Source organism: Psammomys obesus, unplaced genomic scaffold (assembly GCF_907164565.1).
Source record: "Psammomys obesus unplaced genomic scaffold, mPsaObe1.curated_primary_1811, whole genome shotgun sequence".
In the NCBI taxonomy this organism is placed as follows: domain Eukaryota; kingdom Metazoa; phylum Chordata; class Mammalia; order Rodentia; family Muridae; genus Psammomys; species Psammomys obesus.
This window is the reverse complement of record NW_026596430.1, coordinates 1,303,872-1,319,443: the sequence shown is the minus strand read 5'-3', so window position 1 is coordinate 1,319,443 and position 15,572 is coordinate 1,303,872. Positions and strand designations below refer to the sequence as shown.

Sequence of the window (15,572 nt, the reverse complement as noted above, 5' to 3'; positions counted from 1 at the left end):
TTGGGTTTTTGTGACTGGTGCTACTGCAGTTTTATAGCACATATGTTTGGATGCACATATTTGTTTTGCTGTACCTGAGTGGAATGACTGGGTCCATCGTCAAGAACATTGGCATCCAATCCTAGCAGACATTACAGTAGTTTCTAGAGAAGTTGTGCAGGTCCACTATCATCTCTTCTCATGAATTCCCTTGCTTTTATCATAACACATTTGGCTCTGTTTTGATCTTGGAACAGGAAATGAATAATTTATGAGAAAAACATAATACTTCTTTGTGACATTTTATTTGGGTTGCAGTATATTTGGTCTCTGTGATTCATTTCCTGTCTTTCCCAGGATGCTTTCCTTGAAAATAAAATAAAGGAATATGCAATTGTGTTTATGAAATGTCACATGTGATACAAAACTGTTATGTTCCATATTTCTTGTCATTGCAATATTGAGAACAAACCCAGGAAATTTCCTTCTCCCAATGTGTATGTGTTTCTTAATACAAGTATATGAATGAACCATGTACATACACGTATAAGGGCAGGCAGAGGAAATATTGAAAGCAGCAATATCCTGGATGCTACTCCAAGTTTAGAACATACGGAGTGGTTACCGCTTGGTGGCAGAAAACCAGAAGTAGGGGTGGGCTAGGGAAGGGTGAAGGGAGAGAAAGTGTGACTTATAATATTAGTGGAGATATTAAAATGCATAAAATAGGGTTAAGCAGGAATCAACCTAAAAGAAAATATTGAATGAATGCAGAGTAAAATGTTATTAATGTAAAGTTCAGTTTTTCTGAATTTAACTTCTTTGGCAAAACTAAGTATATGAGCACAAGCATAGAGGGTAAAACATGTTACTACGTAGTTTTTATCACTTCAGGAAAAAAAATAGTCTATAAGGACATCACAAAACTATATACTGCAGAAGATATGGAAAGATATGAAATTGCTTGACCCTCAGTATCCGGCTTGAGAAAATGAAACGTTAATAAGGTGCCAGTGTGTTCCTTTCTGGCTGTTCCCCCTCCCTCCTCCCTCTTCTTTTAGAGACAGGCTTTCACTGTGTGTCCAGGCTGACCTGGGGCTCACAGTCCTCCTGCCATAGCAGCAGGCTGCAACTCCTCTGGCTTCTGATTTAGTCTTAATGGTAAATTTTTGTTTCTTTGTTTTTCTGTGACAGATGCTCACTTCTAATGTTTCTTCCTTTTTCTCCAGTGCCTCAGCCTTCCTTCCTCCCTCCCTCCCTCCCCTCCATCCCTCCACCCCCAGATTCTTGTTTTGCTGCAAGTGCTTGGTGCTCAGCTGTCTCTCCTCCCTACTAAGTACTCATAGTACTTTGTTTTTCTGTAAAGTCTTGGGGTGATATTTTAGGTCATCTGGAAATATTTTGGGATTTTGGTGGAAGTAACATTGAAGTACTAAGTGCATTACAGGAAGCATTGATGCCCTAGAATATCTGTATGTCCAAGAATGTGATATTTTGTTATGTTGATTTAGTCTTTTCAGCAATATTTTTTTGTGTTTTATTATTATTATTATTAGTTACATTTTATTAACTTTGTATCCTAGCTGTATCCTGCTCCCAATCCCACCCTCCCTCCCTCAGCTCCTCCCTGAATATTTTATAGATTAAGTTTAGTTTTATTAAATGTACTTTGTAGTACTGAAAGTTATATTGCTGCTTGTAAGTGCTACCATTTTTTTTTTTTTTTTTGTTTATTTGTTGAGACAGGATCTCACTATATAGCTCAGGGTGCGCTTGAACTCACTATGAGGACCAGGTTGGCTTTGAAATCATGGTCAGTCTGCCTCAGTATCTCCTGAGTGCTACAATTTCAAGTACATTTTTTAAAATAAATTATTTATTTATACACTATCCTGCCTGCACGTATGCTCACAGGCCAGAAGAGGGCACCAGATCACATTATAGATGGTTATAAGCCACCATATGGTTGCTGGGAATTGAACTCAGGACTTTTGGAAGAACAGCCAGTGCTCTTAGCCTCTGAGCCATCTCTCCAGCCTCAAGTACATTTTTTAAGACCAGTAACTTTCTTGAAGCTCAGGGCATGGGTTTGCTGGATCAAGCCACATTTTAAAGTATATTTCCTGCTAGAAAGTTTATGCTCAACATTATGTGGACTATTTGGGTAATTTTGTGGTTCTGTGTACATTTTAGGATTGATTTTACTAATTTTGTGAAGCAAGTCCCTGGCACTTTGATAGGGATTTTATTGCATCTGTTAATTTTTGTGGGCAGTATTGTCATGAGGTATATATCAGAGAAGAGCACTTGGACATAGGTTCAAGCCAATAGAAAGTCTTTATTAGCTGACCAGCAACAACACTGGGTGTCAGGACCCGAGTGCAGTCCCGAGCCTTTCTCACGGTGGTCTTTAAGCACAAAACCACACCATCGATGACACACCTCCATTATAAAGAACATTTAGCCAGAAATAGAACTACAGAAAACAAAGAACAAGGTTAGTACATTTAGGGACTTCCCCAGAACTTTAGACTTTGATAGATTAGGCCTTGGTTCTCATGCTGGCGGGTGTTGCTGCCTCTGTGCTGGAATTTAAGGCCTGGATGGTGCTTCCATCATGGTGTCAGTTGTGCTAAGGTCTCAGGGCCTGTTACAGTATGAAAACTTGCTTGAGTTACTTACACTGTTACATAGGTGTCCCCAAAGTGAACTCTCCTTTCAAGTTCATTTGTTTGTTTTTACTCTGTCAATCTTCATATTCTGTTAAGTACTGTTTGAATGTCAAAAAATGTGACAGCATTGAAGTAAAAAAGGAGAACCTTATTTTTGATTGTACATCAGTGCATTATTCTTAAAACTAGGTTAAGCCTAGCTTGTGAGTCTTGACATGAAGTTTGTTCATAATAGTTATATATCTATTTAGTTAAGTAAAACCATATAAAATTATTAAAGATAAGTAATAAGGATAAACAGTATTTAATAGAACTTGTTCTAGTACTGTGTATACAGATGCATGAACACATATATGCCTGCATATATATTCACTGCATATGTAGTGTACTTGGATGTGACAGGAAGTTTATTTCATTCTATGTCATTTCCCATCCCCACAAAAAAATAGGTAAATTATAGTATATTCAAAATTTCAAATCTAATAACTATAAATGTGTGGTTTAAGTGATAAAGTAGAATTATCACTGTAGGTAAAACATTAAAAAGTAAGTCTATAGAATGATATTTGAGATGCTTTATGAAAAAACCAATGTAGAAAATAACATAGAGCAGTGGATGTGAATGGGAAACAGGAGAAAAATACTAAAGTAGTCACTGAGAAAAACAAAGACTAAAAAAAAGTGTTGAGTTCACAGAGTAGTATAGATGAACAGTATAGAACATATTGCTTGTAGGCTGGATGTTTTTAAAATATAAAAACAGAGAAAATTAGGAAAAAAATGCTTTGGTGTGTTTCCCTCCCTTTCTCTTCTTTTCTTCCTTTAAGTTTTTTGGGCAGGGTGATGAGCAATGTCTCATTAGATGCTCTAGGCTAGTGAGCCTCATTTCTTTGCTCAGTGCTGGATATTAGGATTATAGCATGTACCACCATGCCTGCCTGGAAGTGTGGGGGAAGGGCAGTATAGAAAGGTACGTTACTTAGGGTGACTGATAAATTTAAACATAGGTTTATGCATAGTATTTTCTCAAAACACTATGATAAGGTTTTTTTTTTTAAAGTATATTTCAACACGTGTATTTTTAAATGTCAGGTGTTTTTCTTTTGTCTAACATGCTTGCTTCAAGCATCTCTTAGGATCAATTTACTTTTGAAAAACTGAAAATCAGGCTTTATAAGTCTAGTTTTTATATTTTCAAATATTGCTTGAATTACTAGATTTCAAACACCATTGATCAATTACAGACAGTAGTTCTCAAAATTATTAGTTTGACATTGTGGACTGTATTCATTGTGATTTGCTTGTCTAGATGTCTTTGAATTTATAAACAAACAAACATAACCACTTTTGAAAATAAAAAAGAAGCCCTCTCCTTTTCTTGTGCTGCCTGTCTTGAGATGTGTCCGTGACCTGGGCACTAAGCCTGTCTGAACACAAAGCAGCTTTGTTGACATCACTGATGATGTTTGTCAGCACAGACTGATCAGTGCTACCAGAAGTTTTTGCTAACCATTTCAAGATTTCATGTCCGTTGTAGCTGCTCTGGAACTCATAGGAAGACCCCAGTTTTTGCAAACTCATGGGAGAACCTCCTGGGTAAGATGGCATTACCAGGTTTCTAGTGGTTAATATGTGGAAGCTAAATGTCACTCCAAAATTTACTTTCATGCTGTCTCAAAACAAGAAGAGCGGAAGAAGGTTGGCTGAAAATAATCTTTTCGTGCTTTACATGAGAAGGTGTAGTCCTTTTTAATAAATTCCCAGTATAGACTGGAAATGTAGCTCAGTGGTAGAGCTCTTGCCGAGCAGGAACAAGACCCTGGATTCAGCTCTTAGTCTAAGAACACGTCTTATTCTGTGATTTGTGGATGAATACATTAGCATTATATTGCATTTAGAATTTAAAGTTTAAAGAAACTGCTGATATTTCCCTCAGTAAAGCCCAGAATATTTGGGCAGTCATTTAATTAAACTGCTAAGTTTTTTTTTTTCCAGTTCTTTCCTTTGTATCTTATTTTTCTTCTTGTATTTGTTGAATATGCTTATGCATATTCATATCACTTAATACTCAAAACAGTGTCCAACATCAATAAGTATTATTTCCTTATTGTGTAAATTGTGAAGTTAAAAAAAATCACATGTGAAGTTATTTCTTAGTATTATTTATTAATTAATGTATTAATTTATCGCATGTATGTGTATGTGTCTAGATGCCAGAGGACAAAGGACACCTTGGAAGATTTGATTTTCATCTTCCACCATGTGGTTCCTGGGAATTGAACTCAGGCCGTCAGGCTTGGTGACAGGTGTCCTTTACCTGCAAAGCCATCTTTAAAAATACAACGTTTTCAATTCATTTATAATTTTCTTCCTTATGTTTTTATGAGACTCAAAGTATTTTCTAATTTTGGCCCAGATACTTTCATCCTAGGCGAGGTTAAACAGATACTATTAACATTGTGAATGTCTTACTTAAGGAAGGAGTATAGTTTTACTAATTAATTCAGGTTGAGAGAATGTTGATGATCACTAAGCTCTTGTGCTTTGATCTAAATAAAAGCCGTTTCTCCTCTTTGATCTTCTAAATCTAAATTGCTAGGCTTTAAAAATAGAATGCAAGATTTTTAGAAATTTAAAATGTAGAAACAACTTAATTAGTAGTAATTCCTAAATCTCTTAGGTTGGCCTATATAGTCATCCCCCCCATCCCCCGCCCCAAGTGTTTACAGTATTTGGGAGCTGGGAGATAGCACAGTTGGTAGAGTGCAGGGCTTGCCTGCAGGGTTGGTTCTCACTCCCTCATTAACTATGCATGGGGACACTTCGCATGTAATCCCAGCACTTGGGGGGCGAGTCAGGAAGATCTGGAATTCATGGTCATTCTTAGCTGTGCAGCAAGTTTGAGTCCAGCTTGGGCTTCATGCCACCTTATCTGGGGAAAAGAAAATTGAGTGTATAGTGCCTTGGGTTTTAAGTTGACTTCTTATCTTCACACCCAGCTAATAAAGAACAGTACTGATAGGAAATAAATTCTTAAGGATTTGTCAGTACCTTTGTAGCTTAGAGACGTTTGGCAGTTTTGCTTATCAGCTATAGAAGTTAGCTTTGAGGCTTTAGTGTATGTTCAAAAAATATTACAAATGAAGTGATTAAATAATACCAGGGCTGGAGGGATGGCTCAGAGGTTAAGAGCACTAGCTCTTCTTCCAAAGGTCCTGAGTTCAACTCCCAGCAACAACATTGTAGCTCATAAGCATCTGTAGTGAGATCTGGTTCCCTCTTCTGGTGCGCAGGCACACATGCAGGCAGAATGCTGAGCAGTAAATAAATAAATAGATAGATAAATAAATAAATCTTGAAAAAATTAATAATGCCAGCTTATGGCTTCTTGCAGCTTCCTTGTGAGTACTCTGCTTTGCTTGGTTTCCCTACCCCACCACTACTCGGCTCCCTCTCTCCTTACCTCTATTTCTCTACAGTGCTGCTGTATAGCTCATACTCCCTTTGACCCCCTTCATCAGTGTCCTTTGTGCTGGCATTTGCTGAGATCTTTTATTTTTGCATGTATGATTTCATTCCTTTTAGATAATTGAAGTATTCAGTTGTATTGCCTTGTATTCATAGAATTAATCTCATTTGTTCGTGACACAATTTACTTTTCAGATACTTTGATTTTCGGTACTATGGTAGGGAATTTTTCATGTTTGAAGACTATTGGTCATAATTTACACTCTTTTTCGGTATTGTTGTTAGGAATGTGGACTTATCACTAAACTGTCGAAAATTTTAAAATTTGAATTCATGTTTATTGGTAGTTATAGACTTACACAGGGTATTTGTTTAATCTTAGATGAGTTTAAAACTTTCTATTTTTAGAGAAATTTCTTCCTTTTATATAAGTTTTCAAGTTTGTATATGTAGAATTTGAATGTCATGGTTCTTGATTCTCAACATCTGAGATGTTTAATGACCTTCCTTTCCACTCAGGCACTGGTCTTGGTCTGCATTCCCCCAGTTGTCATTGACGCTTGTGATACATGTTTTTATAGTTTCTGAGGAGTCTGGTTTTTGTGTTTTGTTTTTTGTTTTGTTGTTGTTGTTTGTTGGTTTTGTTTTTCTGTTTTTAAGACAGGGCCTGGCTTGGAACTTATAGAAATTGGCCTGCCTCTGCCTCCCAGTGCAGTAATTTAAGGCAGTCACCGCCTTACCTGGCTAAAGAAACTGTTATTAGTTTCATCAATTGTGTTTTTTGTTTTATTACTTCCTGCTCCTTCCTGTTTAGTTTCTGTTCTCTGCTTGGTCTTGGTTTTTATATTCTGGTTACTGTTGTGACACATTTTTATTTAGGTCAGCCTTTCCAACCATCACTTTCCCTAAATACCACTGTAGTTCCATACTGTAAACATTGGTCTATAACAGCTTCATTTTCTTATTCCTGTGACTTCTTCTAATTCTCACACAGGATTAGAAGTTTGATTTTCTTTCCATCTGTTAAGAATCTCTCTGCTATTGAAGTGAGCCTGTCTTCACAGGTCCTAGTTTTGGTGATCAGTTCTTTGAATAGAGCTTCTTAAACTCTCAGCTCCGTGTTTCATGTTTGCCCACTTCTGTGATACCAGTGACCAAAATAACCTTTTGTTACTGCCCTCACACACTCCTCAGCAGACTCTGTTGTTTTTCCTGGTCAGTGTTTTTTTTCTTTTCATTGATTATATTGAACCATTTCTGTCGAACTGTTTTCTTATTCACTCTGTCATCCCAAGTACTGAAGTGAGCCTTTATATTAAAAATAATAATTATTTTTACCTTACATATTTTATTTGTAGAGGGAGACATTTTCTATTATTTACATCAAGAGTTTAGGTTTAATTTTGAAATTTTATGATAACTCTTATTAATACATCTCTTCTAATTAATTCTAAAGCATTATGGCTTTGATGTTTTGTGAGTTGGCTTTTTTTGTTTGTATAGTAATTTTGCATTGTGTCTTGCATATTTCAGTGTTATACATGGTTTTTCATCTTGTTTGAGTTCTATAGTGAATTCTCCCCCACCTCTCTCTCTCTCTCTCTCTCTCTCTCTCTCTCTCACACACACACACACACACACACACACACACACACACACATACACACATAGGCTTCAGTCTACAAGTTCCAGATCAAAACCACAGTTCCTTTCTCAAATGCCTTTGTCCTGTGGTCTAGCTCTATTTGGTGTTCATCAGAGGCTAGTTGGCGCCTGGGTATGATTTTAGTTTATTTCTCAGCTATCTCTCAACTTTTGATAAGCTGTTCAAGAGCAGTTGTGTTTGGCGTGTACCTAGGAATTTAGATCCAACTTAATGGTTTTCCTGGTGTTTTTTTTTATCCCTGTTTTTTTCCCTGGTTTGGCTGAACTCTCTCTTTTTTCCTCCCATAAAACTAGGCTTTTCTTTTTCTTGCCCTACTGCATAACTTCCCACGACTACACCCACAGCCATTGCAAAACAGTATGTGCTGTTTTCTCTCGTTCTATGGTGTTCTGTACAGTAGTCAAGAATATATTTAGATATTTGGAAGTAGGCTAAATTTTCAGAGCCTCTTTTTCTCAAATACAATTTTCTTGTAAAACTTATCCTGCATTGACATGCCATGTCATTAGAGTAAAAATGAACTTCTTATTGAGATATGTGTTAGAAAATAAACACTCCTTTCATGCCTTTTCTCCTCTCCTTTGTTCTGGGCCCAGGGGGATAACTCATTCCAATGCTTGTCTTGAAAACCAAGGATCTGAATTTTGATTTCCATTATTCATGTAAAACTGTGTGTAGTAGCACTGGGAAGGCAGAGACAGGAAGAAACCCCTAGCCTAATTGGTAAATAAGGCCCATGGAAGACCATCTCAAAGGAAAAAGTTTGTCATTCCTGAGGATGACACATAGGGTAGTTTTCTGCTCTTCTCATGCTTACATGCACGCAAGCAACTTTTTCCCTCCTTTCTTCCCTCTTTTTCTTTCTCCGCCTCCTCCCTCCCTTGTTACCTTCCTCCCTCCTATTCCTACTCCTTCCTTCCTTCCTTCCCTCCCTGTCTTTCTCTTTCCTCCCTTCCTTCTCAAGTGTCAGTGTCCATAGTATCACTAGAAGCAGTGTAATTTGTTCAGTTTATGAGAATCTGGCAAATGCTTATTAGTTGTAACTGCAATCTGTATTGCTTGTTAAGCTTTGCTATTCTTAGCCCATCTCTAGAGATCCTAACTGAATAGGTTTAGTGTACAACAAACGGCCCAACTGCTTTCCCAATCTGTTCAGACACTTCTATTTCAGGTGAGGTAAATCCCTGGTTCCTGGTCCTGCAGACTTTGAATCTTGTCCCTGAGGATGGTAATGCTCTCAGAGCTTTTACGGTGGTGCTGCAGTGCTCAGACTCAGTTCCTCAGCCTCGCTCTGGCACTTTCTGTTCTGGTTCACCTTTCTTGAATTGTATCTTTGAATCATTGTACATGGGATTTTTTTTTTAAACTAGTAAATTAGTTCAGCAAAGTCTAGAACTTAATAATGTTCTCTCATTTTCAAAATATTTCAAAAAAGATATTTTGTTTTTTTTTTTTCACTTTTTCTTAGTGAGGTACATTCTATAGTTAGTAGAGTGCTTATGACATATCCATCATAAGCTTGACCTTTGTATGTTGGTTTGTATAGCACCATCTCATTATCTCATTAAGACATTTCCCGCTTCTTCTTCTATGTCCCTGGTGTTCCTCTCTACTCATTACCTTTGTCTGTGTCTATCGTGATCCGGCACAGAACATCATTTGGCTTTTTTTCAGATGTTTTACATCATGCAATACAGGTTCTTGGGTCTCTACTATTTAATTTTTATGGCCAAGCTTTGTTGAGTTTATTGTTTATATTCAAAACATATGTCTAAACCAAAAAGAATTTAACTGAATTTCCCACTCTTTTCTTAGCTGAGTTAATTTTAAATGTCTTCAGGATATTTCCGATAGTCCTTTTCTATGGTCAGTGGTTCTGCTGCTTCCTCAGGCTATATTTTTCTTCTTCCCTTTCTCTTCCACATTTTTTTTCTGCCAGTGCAGTGGTGAAAGGAGTTTTTGAAGCCTTATTTCTTACTTGTTGTTTGTCAGTGTTTGAGCCGGGGGAATTGGAGTTCAAGTGCACATTGATGAGTATTGTATTCACCTTTCATTTTTATCTTTTTTCCTGGTAGCATGATGGAAGTGGGTCATTACAAGATGTTCAGCTATCATTGCCATCCAGTCCAGAGCCAGAAGATGGAGATCAGATATATAAGGTATGGCTAGGTAGTTACACTGAAGATTTCAAAGTCTTCACTATAAAAACAATATAGCAATAACATTTTAAGCTTTGAATAATAGAGGTATGAGATAAACAGAGCTTTTAGCAGGTGGTAGTGGCACATGCCTATGGCTCCCACCACTCAGGAGTCTGCTTTGAAGTCTGTGTGACGCACTGGGTTCAAGGTCAGCGCAGGCAACTTAGTGAGATACTGTCATAAAAATGGTCTGAAATCTTAACTCAGTGGCTGAATACTTGTCTAACATCCACATGGCTGTGAGAGAGGTCTACTTCTGCTACGAAATGGACCAACCTAAAGCTTTTCCATCTGGGAGAACAATCAGACTTCCTATGAACCTTTGCATTGTGTGGAACTACAATGATAGTCCGGTGATGCTGTAAGTTATGTCTTGTCAGTTGGAAAGTAAGTTGCCCCTCTGTTGCTACTGTTGCTTATACCCATGAATAATAATTGTCAAAATAAGGTTTTTAATAGAATTAAAATGTTAGATACTTATATTTAGAGAATTGAAGAAACATTCAGGTAAAGGTTACTTTTTCCGTGTTTGAAAATTCAATTATAGAATCCATGCATATTTTAATAAGCATTGAAAATATTATTTTTATGATCTTTAGATTTTAGTATAGGCTCTTTTATAACTATTTCTCTAGCCTACATAAATATTGATTCATTTAATATCTTCAAGTAGGGGCTGGAGAGATGGCTCAGTGGTTAAGAGCACTGGCCGTTCTTTCAGAGGACCAGGTTTCAATTCCCAGCACTCACATGGCAGCTCACAACTGTCTGTAACTCCAGTTCAAGGGGATCTGACACTCTCACACTAACACACATGAAGTAAAATAAAATAAATTATTTAAGAATATTTTCAAGTAAAGGCATTCACATCCCTTTCTAAGGAGTCATTGCCCGTGTTTGTTAGTCACTGCAAATGACAGATGACCTCAGAACATTAATACATCAAAAGACCAGGGCACTAAGTCTCACTTAACTACACATGGTCTGGATATCAGCTGAAATTCTGCTTCATGTATCTTCTTCAATCCGCGAGCCAAACTGAGGGATCAACCCTGTGGTGAGTTATATAGCCTTATTGTGTAAGGGAAAAAGAACTTTGGGAAATTCATATGAATTCTGCTTGGACGTGGCAAATGCTACTTCCAGATGGTTCACATGTCCCAGGCTGAAAATAACTGGACAGAGGAGTGGAGGCTGCTTAAAGAACTAAGTGGTGTGTGGAGCAGTCATAACCCTAAGGCTGCAGTGCAGCAGTTACACTGGGCTACTACTCTGGCCTCTTCCACCTGCCGTCCACCTGTTACTGCTCAGTCACTCCCAGCCTAGGGTTCCCGCCCTACTGGTAGTGAGGTAGTATTCCACATCAGCAGATCTGCACAAGAATGGCTTTTAAAAAACAGTTTCATGTATGCATCTAGTTTAAAACCAGTGGTGTAGATGACCTTAGAGAATATCTCAATTTTTCTCAGCTTTGTGGATGACATTTTTTTTCCAAATAATTTTTTCCTCAAATTTGAACTGCTGTGTTAACAAATATGTGCTACAACACCAGGCCAGGAACTTGCTATGAAGAGAAATAATTTTCAGGTTTTACATTGCCATCTTATCACTGTTTTTCATTTCTAGTTTGTCCATGTGTTTTGTATTACATGACAGACACATTGAAAACTGACATTAATTCACACCCTGTTCTTTTTGTATGTGGGTAGCTCATTTATGGTCTACTTCTGATTCAAGCTGAGATCCAATAGTTTACTATGTCCTGTATTCTCCATTTCTTTTGGTTCATAGCCATTTGTAATACCACTCAAGCTCAAGACGGATTTGGCTTCTCCTACTGGGTGTAAATTGCCAATTCTCCTCAAGGCTGTGACCATTCTTTGGTTCAGGCTTCTTTCTCTTCAGGAGTATTATAATGCCTTGGATGCAGATTCCTAATAATGACAATTGTTAAAATTTTCCTCCAAACTGTCAAAGCCATCTCAAATGCAAATCTGTCATTTCCTGTAGCCTTGGTCATCTTCAATATGACCTTTGCCTAGTTTCTTCATCAAATTACTTTTTACCTTCTAGCCACAGCACGTATGTGGCTGACGTACTATGTGTAGCTCATTGGGTGTGCTACACTTCGCCTCACGTCGTGTGCTCAGAAGAGCCATGTTTGCAGTGCTTCTTTGAATCTTCAGTCCTTCTGCTCATTTTCAAGACTTTGATGGAGCCTATTTGCTGGCAGGAGCTTTTCCCTGTGACCTAAGGTGTTACTCCACAGAGCAGTGTCCACTGTACTGCTTTGTACTGTATCCAAATGACACGTGGAGGCACATTTTCTCCAACACTGTAGAAACCATATTTACATAAATAATGGCTACACAATGTTCCATCATGATGTCTGTCATGTTGAAAAACAAGCTGTAGGCTTGTGTTTAGATAGCACCTTGACTGCCAGGTCTGCTCTGCCAGTTTTTATTATATTGGATATGTTCCCATTGATTAGTGTCGGCAAAAATACTTTCAGCACTCTCTGTTTCTCCATTAGTTACCACTTATATATTTGTGAGAGTTGGTAGGCCTTTTTTTGGAGCCTTGAATATGGTCTCGTAATGTTCATGTTTTTAACCTCGATATTAGTGATACAAATGTTTTAGGATCTTGTGTAATGAGTTATATATGTCAAATTTTAATGACTTTACTTTCTGTATAGTGTAGAAATATATCCTTAGTGTATTCATGTAATTATATCTTTAGTGTTCTCTAATCCATCTTTTCCTCTTGATTTATAAATTTTTACTTCCTCTTTAAGTCCTGTTCTTCAGTCTTTCTTTTATGCAATATTCAGCATGCGTATGTGCCTGCGGGGCAGCAGAGGGCACTAGATCTCAATATAGATGGTCATGAGCCACCAGTTGTTGCTGAATTGAACTCAGGACCTTTGGAAGAACAGCCAGTGCTCTTAACCCCTGAGCCATCTCTCCGGCTCTTCAGTCTTTCTTATTTACAGTATATATGATAGCATTTTATAAACTGATTTTTCCTGTCATTTGAGCTACTTATGTGACATCCTAAAAACCTGTTTAATGTTTGTTAAAATCATTGTATTTTTTTAACTTAAAAAGGCAATTTCTTACATGTATGTTACATACTTTTATTATATTCACCCTGGATTGCTGTTTCATTGTATCTGAAGATGACATATTTTGTTCAGTGACAACACATCATTATTTTACATGCTTTTGTTACGAAAAAATACTTTATGAGAATATAAATTCTAATTTCTTATTTTGCTTCCTCAGTATATTATATATGTGGATAATTGAATAATGGTATACAAACTTGTTAAGGATAGATTAACAATGATGCCATTTTAGAAATGTAGTCAGACTACTGCATTAACTTGACAGAGACTTCCTTTTGACAGTATTGGGTATGTCTGTTGATGATGTTGGCTGGTACCATTCTCTTTAATTCAGGCAGGCTTGTCAGGACAGTGGCTCATTGAAGAACATTCCCTCCCTGGCACTCATCTGGCATATTTATCTTTTGCTGAGTTCTGAGCCAATCTTGAAATTTTTCTTGTACATTAGTCACACCATTCCCTCTGTTTGTCCTGGCCTTGATGTTTTCTGGCAGACAACTTAAAACAAGTGTCCCTTGAAATTTTAGTTGAAGTCGGTTTTGCATGGTGATTTCCTTTTCTGTATGACCTTTGGCCCAGTTTCTTTATTATGTTAATGAAAGGGAAGCAGCACACACCTCTGGTATTCAGCATCACCATAAATGTTCCCAGTGGGAACCTGGTGATAGCAGTTATATGAGCATTTTTGCTCATTGTTTACATTTCAGTTGCCATTAGACCATGAAATCATTTAAAAATTTTTAGATTTCCTTTTATATGAACAAATAATTCATTCATTGTTTGACTTCACTGCGTTTCTTACTAGAAAATTTTACATAACAGTATTTTTTCATATTTTAGAATGAAGATTTATTAAATGAAATAAAAGAACTTAAAGAGGAAATAAAGAAAAAAGATGAAAAAATTCAACTATTAGAGCATCAGCTTGTAAGTATTCTAACAGACGAAACAGGCTCTTCATTGTGGGGCTGGGTTTCTTTCTGTAAGCTTGATTGGGTAGGAGTGGAGTTTGACATTAGCTTTGGCTTTCAGAGTTTCTTGTAGCATTGTGTTTAGAGTATATATGTTCCAGTAAAGTATATGATTGAATTTTGAAATAAAATGTGAAGTATTCATTTGAGCAATTCTTTGTTGGTTCATTGTTGATGGCCTCTTTTGCGGGGATATAAAATTCTCCATTTTACTTTTCTTATTGAAGTAGAGTAAATGGCTTTCCTTCAAACATGTTTTGAGAAATGAGTACCTGATATTTTCTCTCTGTGAGCAGAGTGACAGTAAATACTTGGCCTTAAGAATTGTGTTATACTGAAGAGGATTCTAGGGAAATACTTCATCTATGGCAATAAGTGATCCGTCAGATCCCTTAAGCATGCTGGAATCTTCGTATTTTTATAGTTGTTGTGATTTCAAATATTCATAAGAAAACCATTTGTATAGTACCTTGAATTCAGTTATAGAATAGTTTATAATAATTAAAAGGCCAGGTTAAAAAGAACATACTGCATAAAATTAGAAAAATAAAAAAAATTATTGAAAGTCAAAAACAATATAACAGAGCAAAATCAGCTTTATAAAATACTGCTTTCACCCATCATGTCAAGGGTATAAACAGTGAACTCTGTGCCACTGAGGTCATACTATAGGCACCCAGTTCATGAACAAATCAGGACAGGTCAGATATGGTTAAAAGTTCAAAGGCAGATGATTGGACTTGTGTAGAGAGCTTATTGTTCAATTAATAATCTTCCAGTGTAGTAAAGTTAGTGGATCATAAAGAGGCTCCGCAGCACTGCCCAGAGGAACAGATACAGCATGTGGACTGTTTGTATTTAACACCCAGGAGAGTTTCTTCAGAGGCTCATTTAAGAAACCATCCTTGTTGCCGGAACAGTTTCCTCAGAGAGTTATAAACAAACATCATCTCTTCATTATAGAGCACCATCACCAACTTGAAGTGCAGTAGTCCAACATGGGCGATCAGTGAGTCTGCTGAGTTTCCTTTCAGAGAATGAGTGAGGGGTTGCAGAAAGGAGCCTGGGTGAGCCCAAAGCATCCACACCACTGGAAATCCTTACCCAGTCGGTGCATAGATGGAGTTCCCCCTTAGTTAATGCTCACAAAATATAAACTCTAACACTCCCGAAGATAACAGGGCCACAGTCATTGGGGCAGAAGTTAGATGTAGTTGGTTGGTGGATGCAGAAAAGAGTGTCAAGAATCTCAGGTGAATTGTTGGGACCTTTCCACCCTGTCTTATGAAGCAATGTCATCAGGCCCAATCGTGAAGTTCTCTTGTAAGTAGTTACAGTTGCTCTGATGAAGGTCATGTTATGGGCCAACAGCAGTGCTTTACAACAGGATCAAATAGACCAGAAAAAGAATATAGTTCATTCCTTTCTTTCTTTCTTTCTTTCTTTCTTTCTTTCTTTCTTTCTTTCTTTCTTTCTTTCTTT

General features: G+C 37.2%; 1 protein-coding gene across 7 annotated transcripts in view; it reads left to right on the top strand.

Moving 5' to 3' along the window:
* Nucleotides 1-15,572, top strand: part of Ccser2 (coiled-coil serine rich protein 2) — a 125,127-nt gene that overhangs the window by 85,084 nt on the left and 24,471 nt on the right. For all 7 annotated transcript variants that reach the window (XM_055597814.1, XM_055597815.1, XM_055597818.1 and 4 more), the window contains 2 exons: nt 9,861-9,944; nt 13,960-14,046. In XM_055597814.1, coding sequence (XP_055453789.1) covers nt 9,861-9,944; nt 13,960-14,046 — 171 coding nt within the window. The remainder of the gene's footprint in view (nt 1-9,860; nt 9,945-13,959; nt 14,047-15,572) is intronic.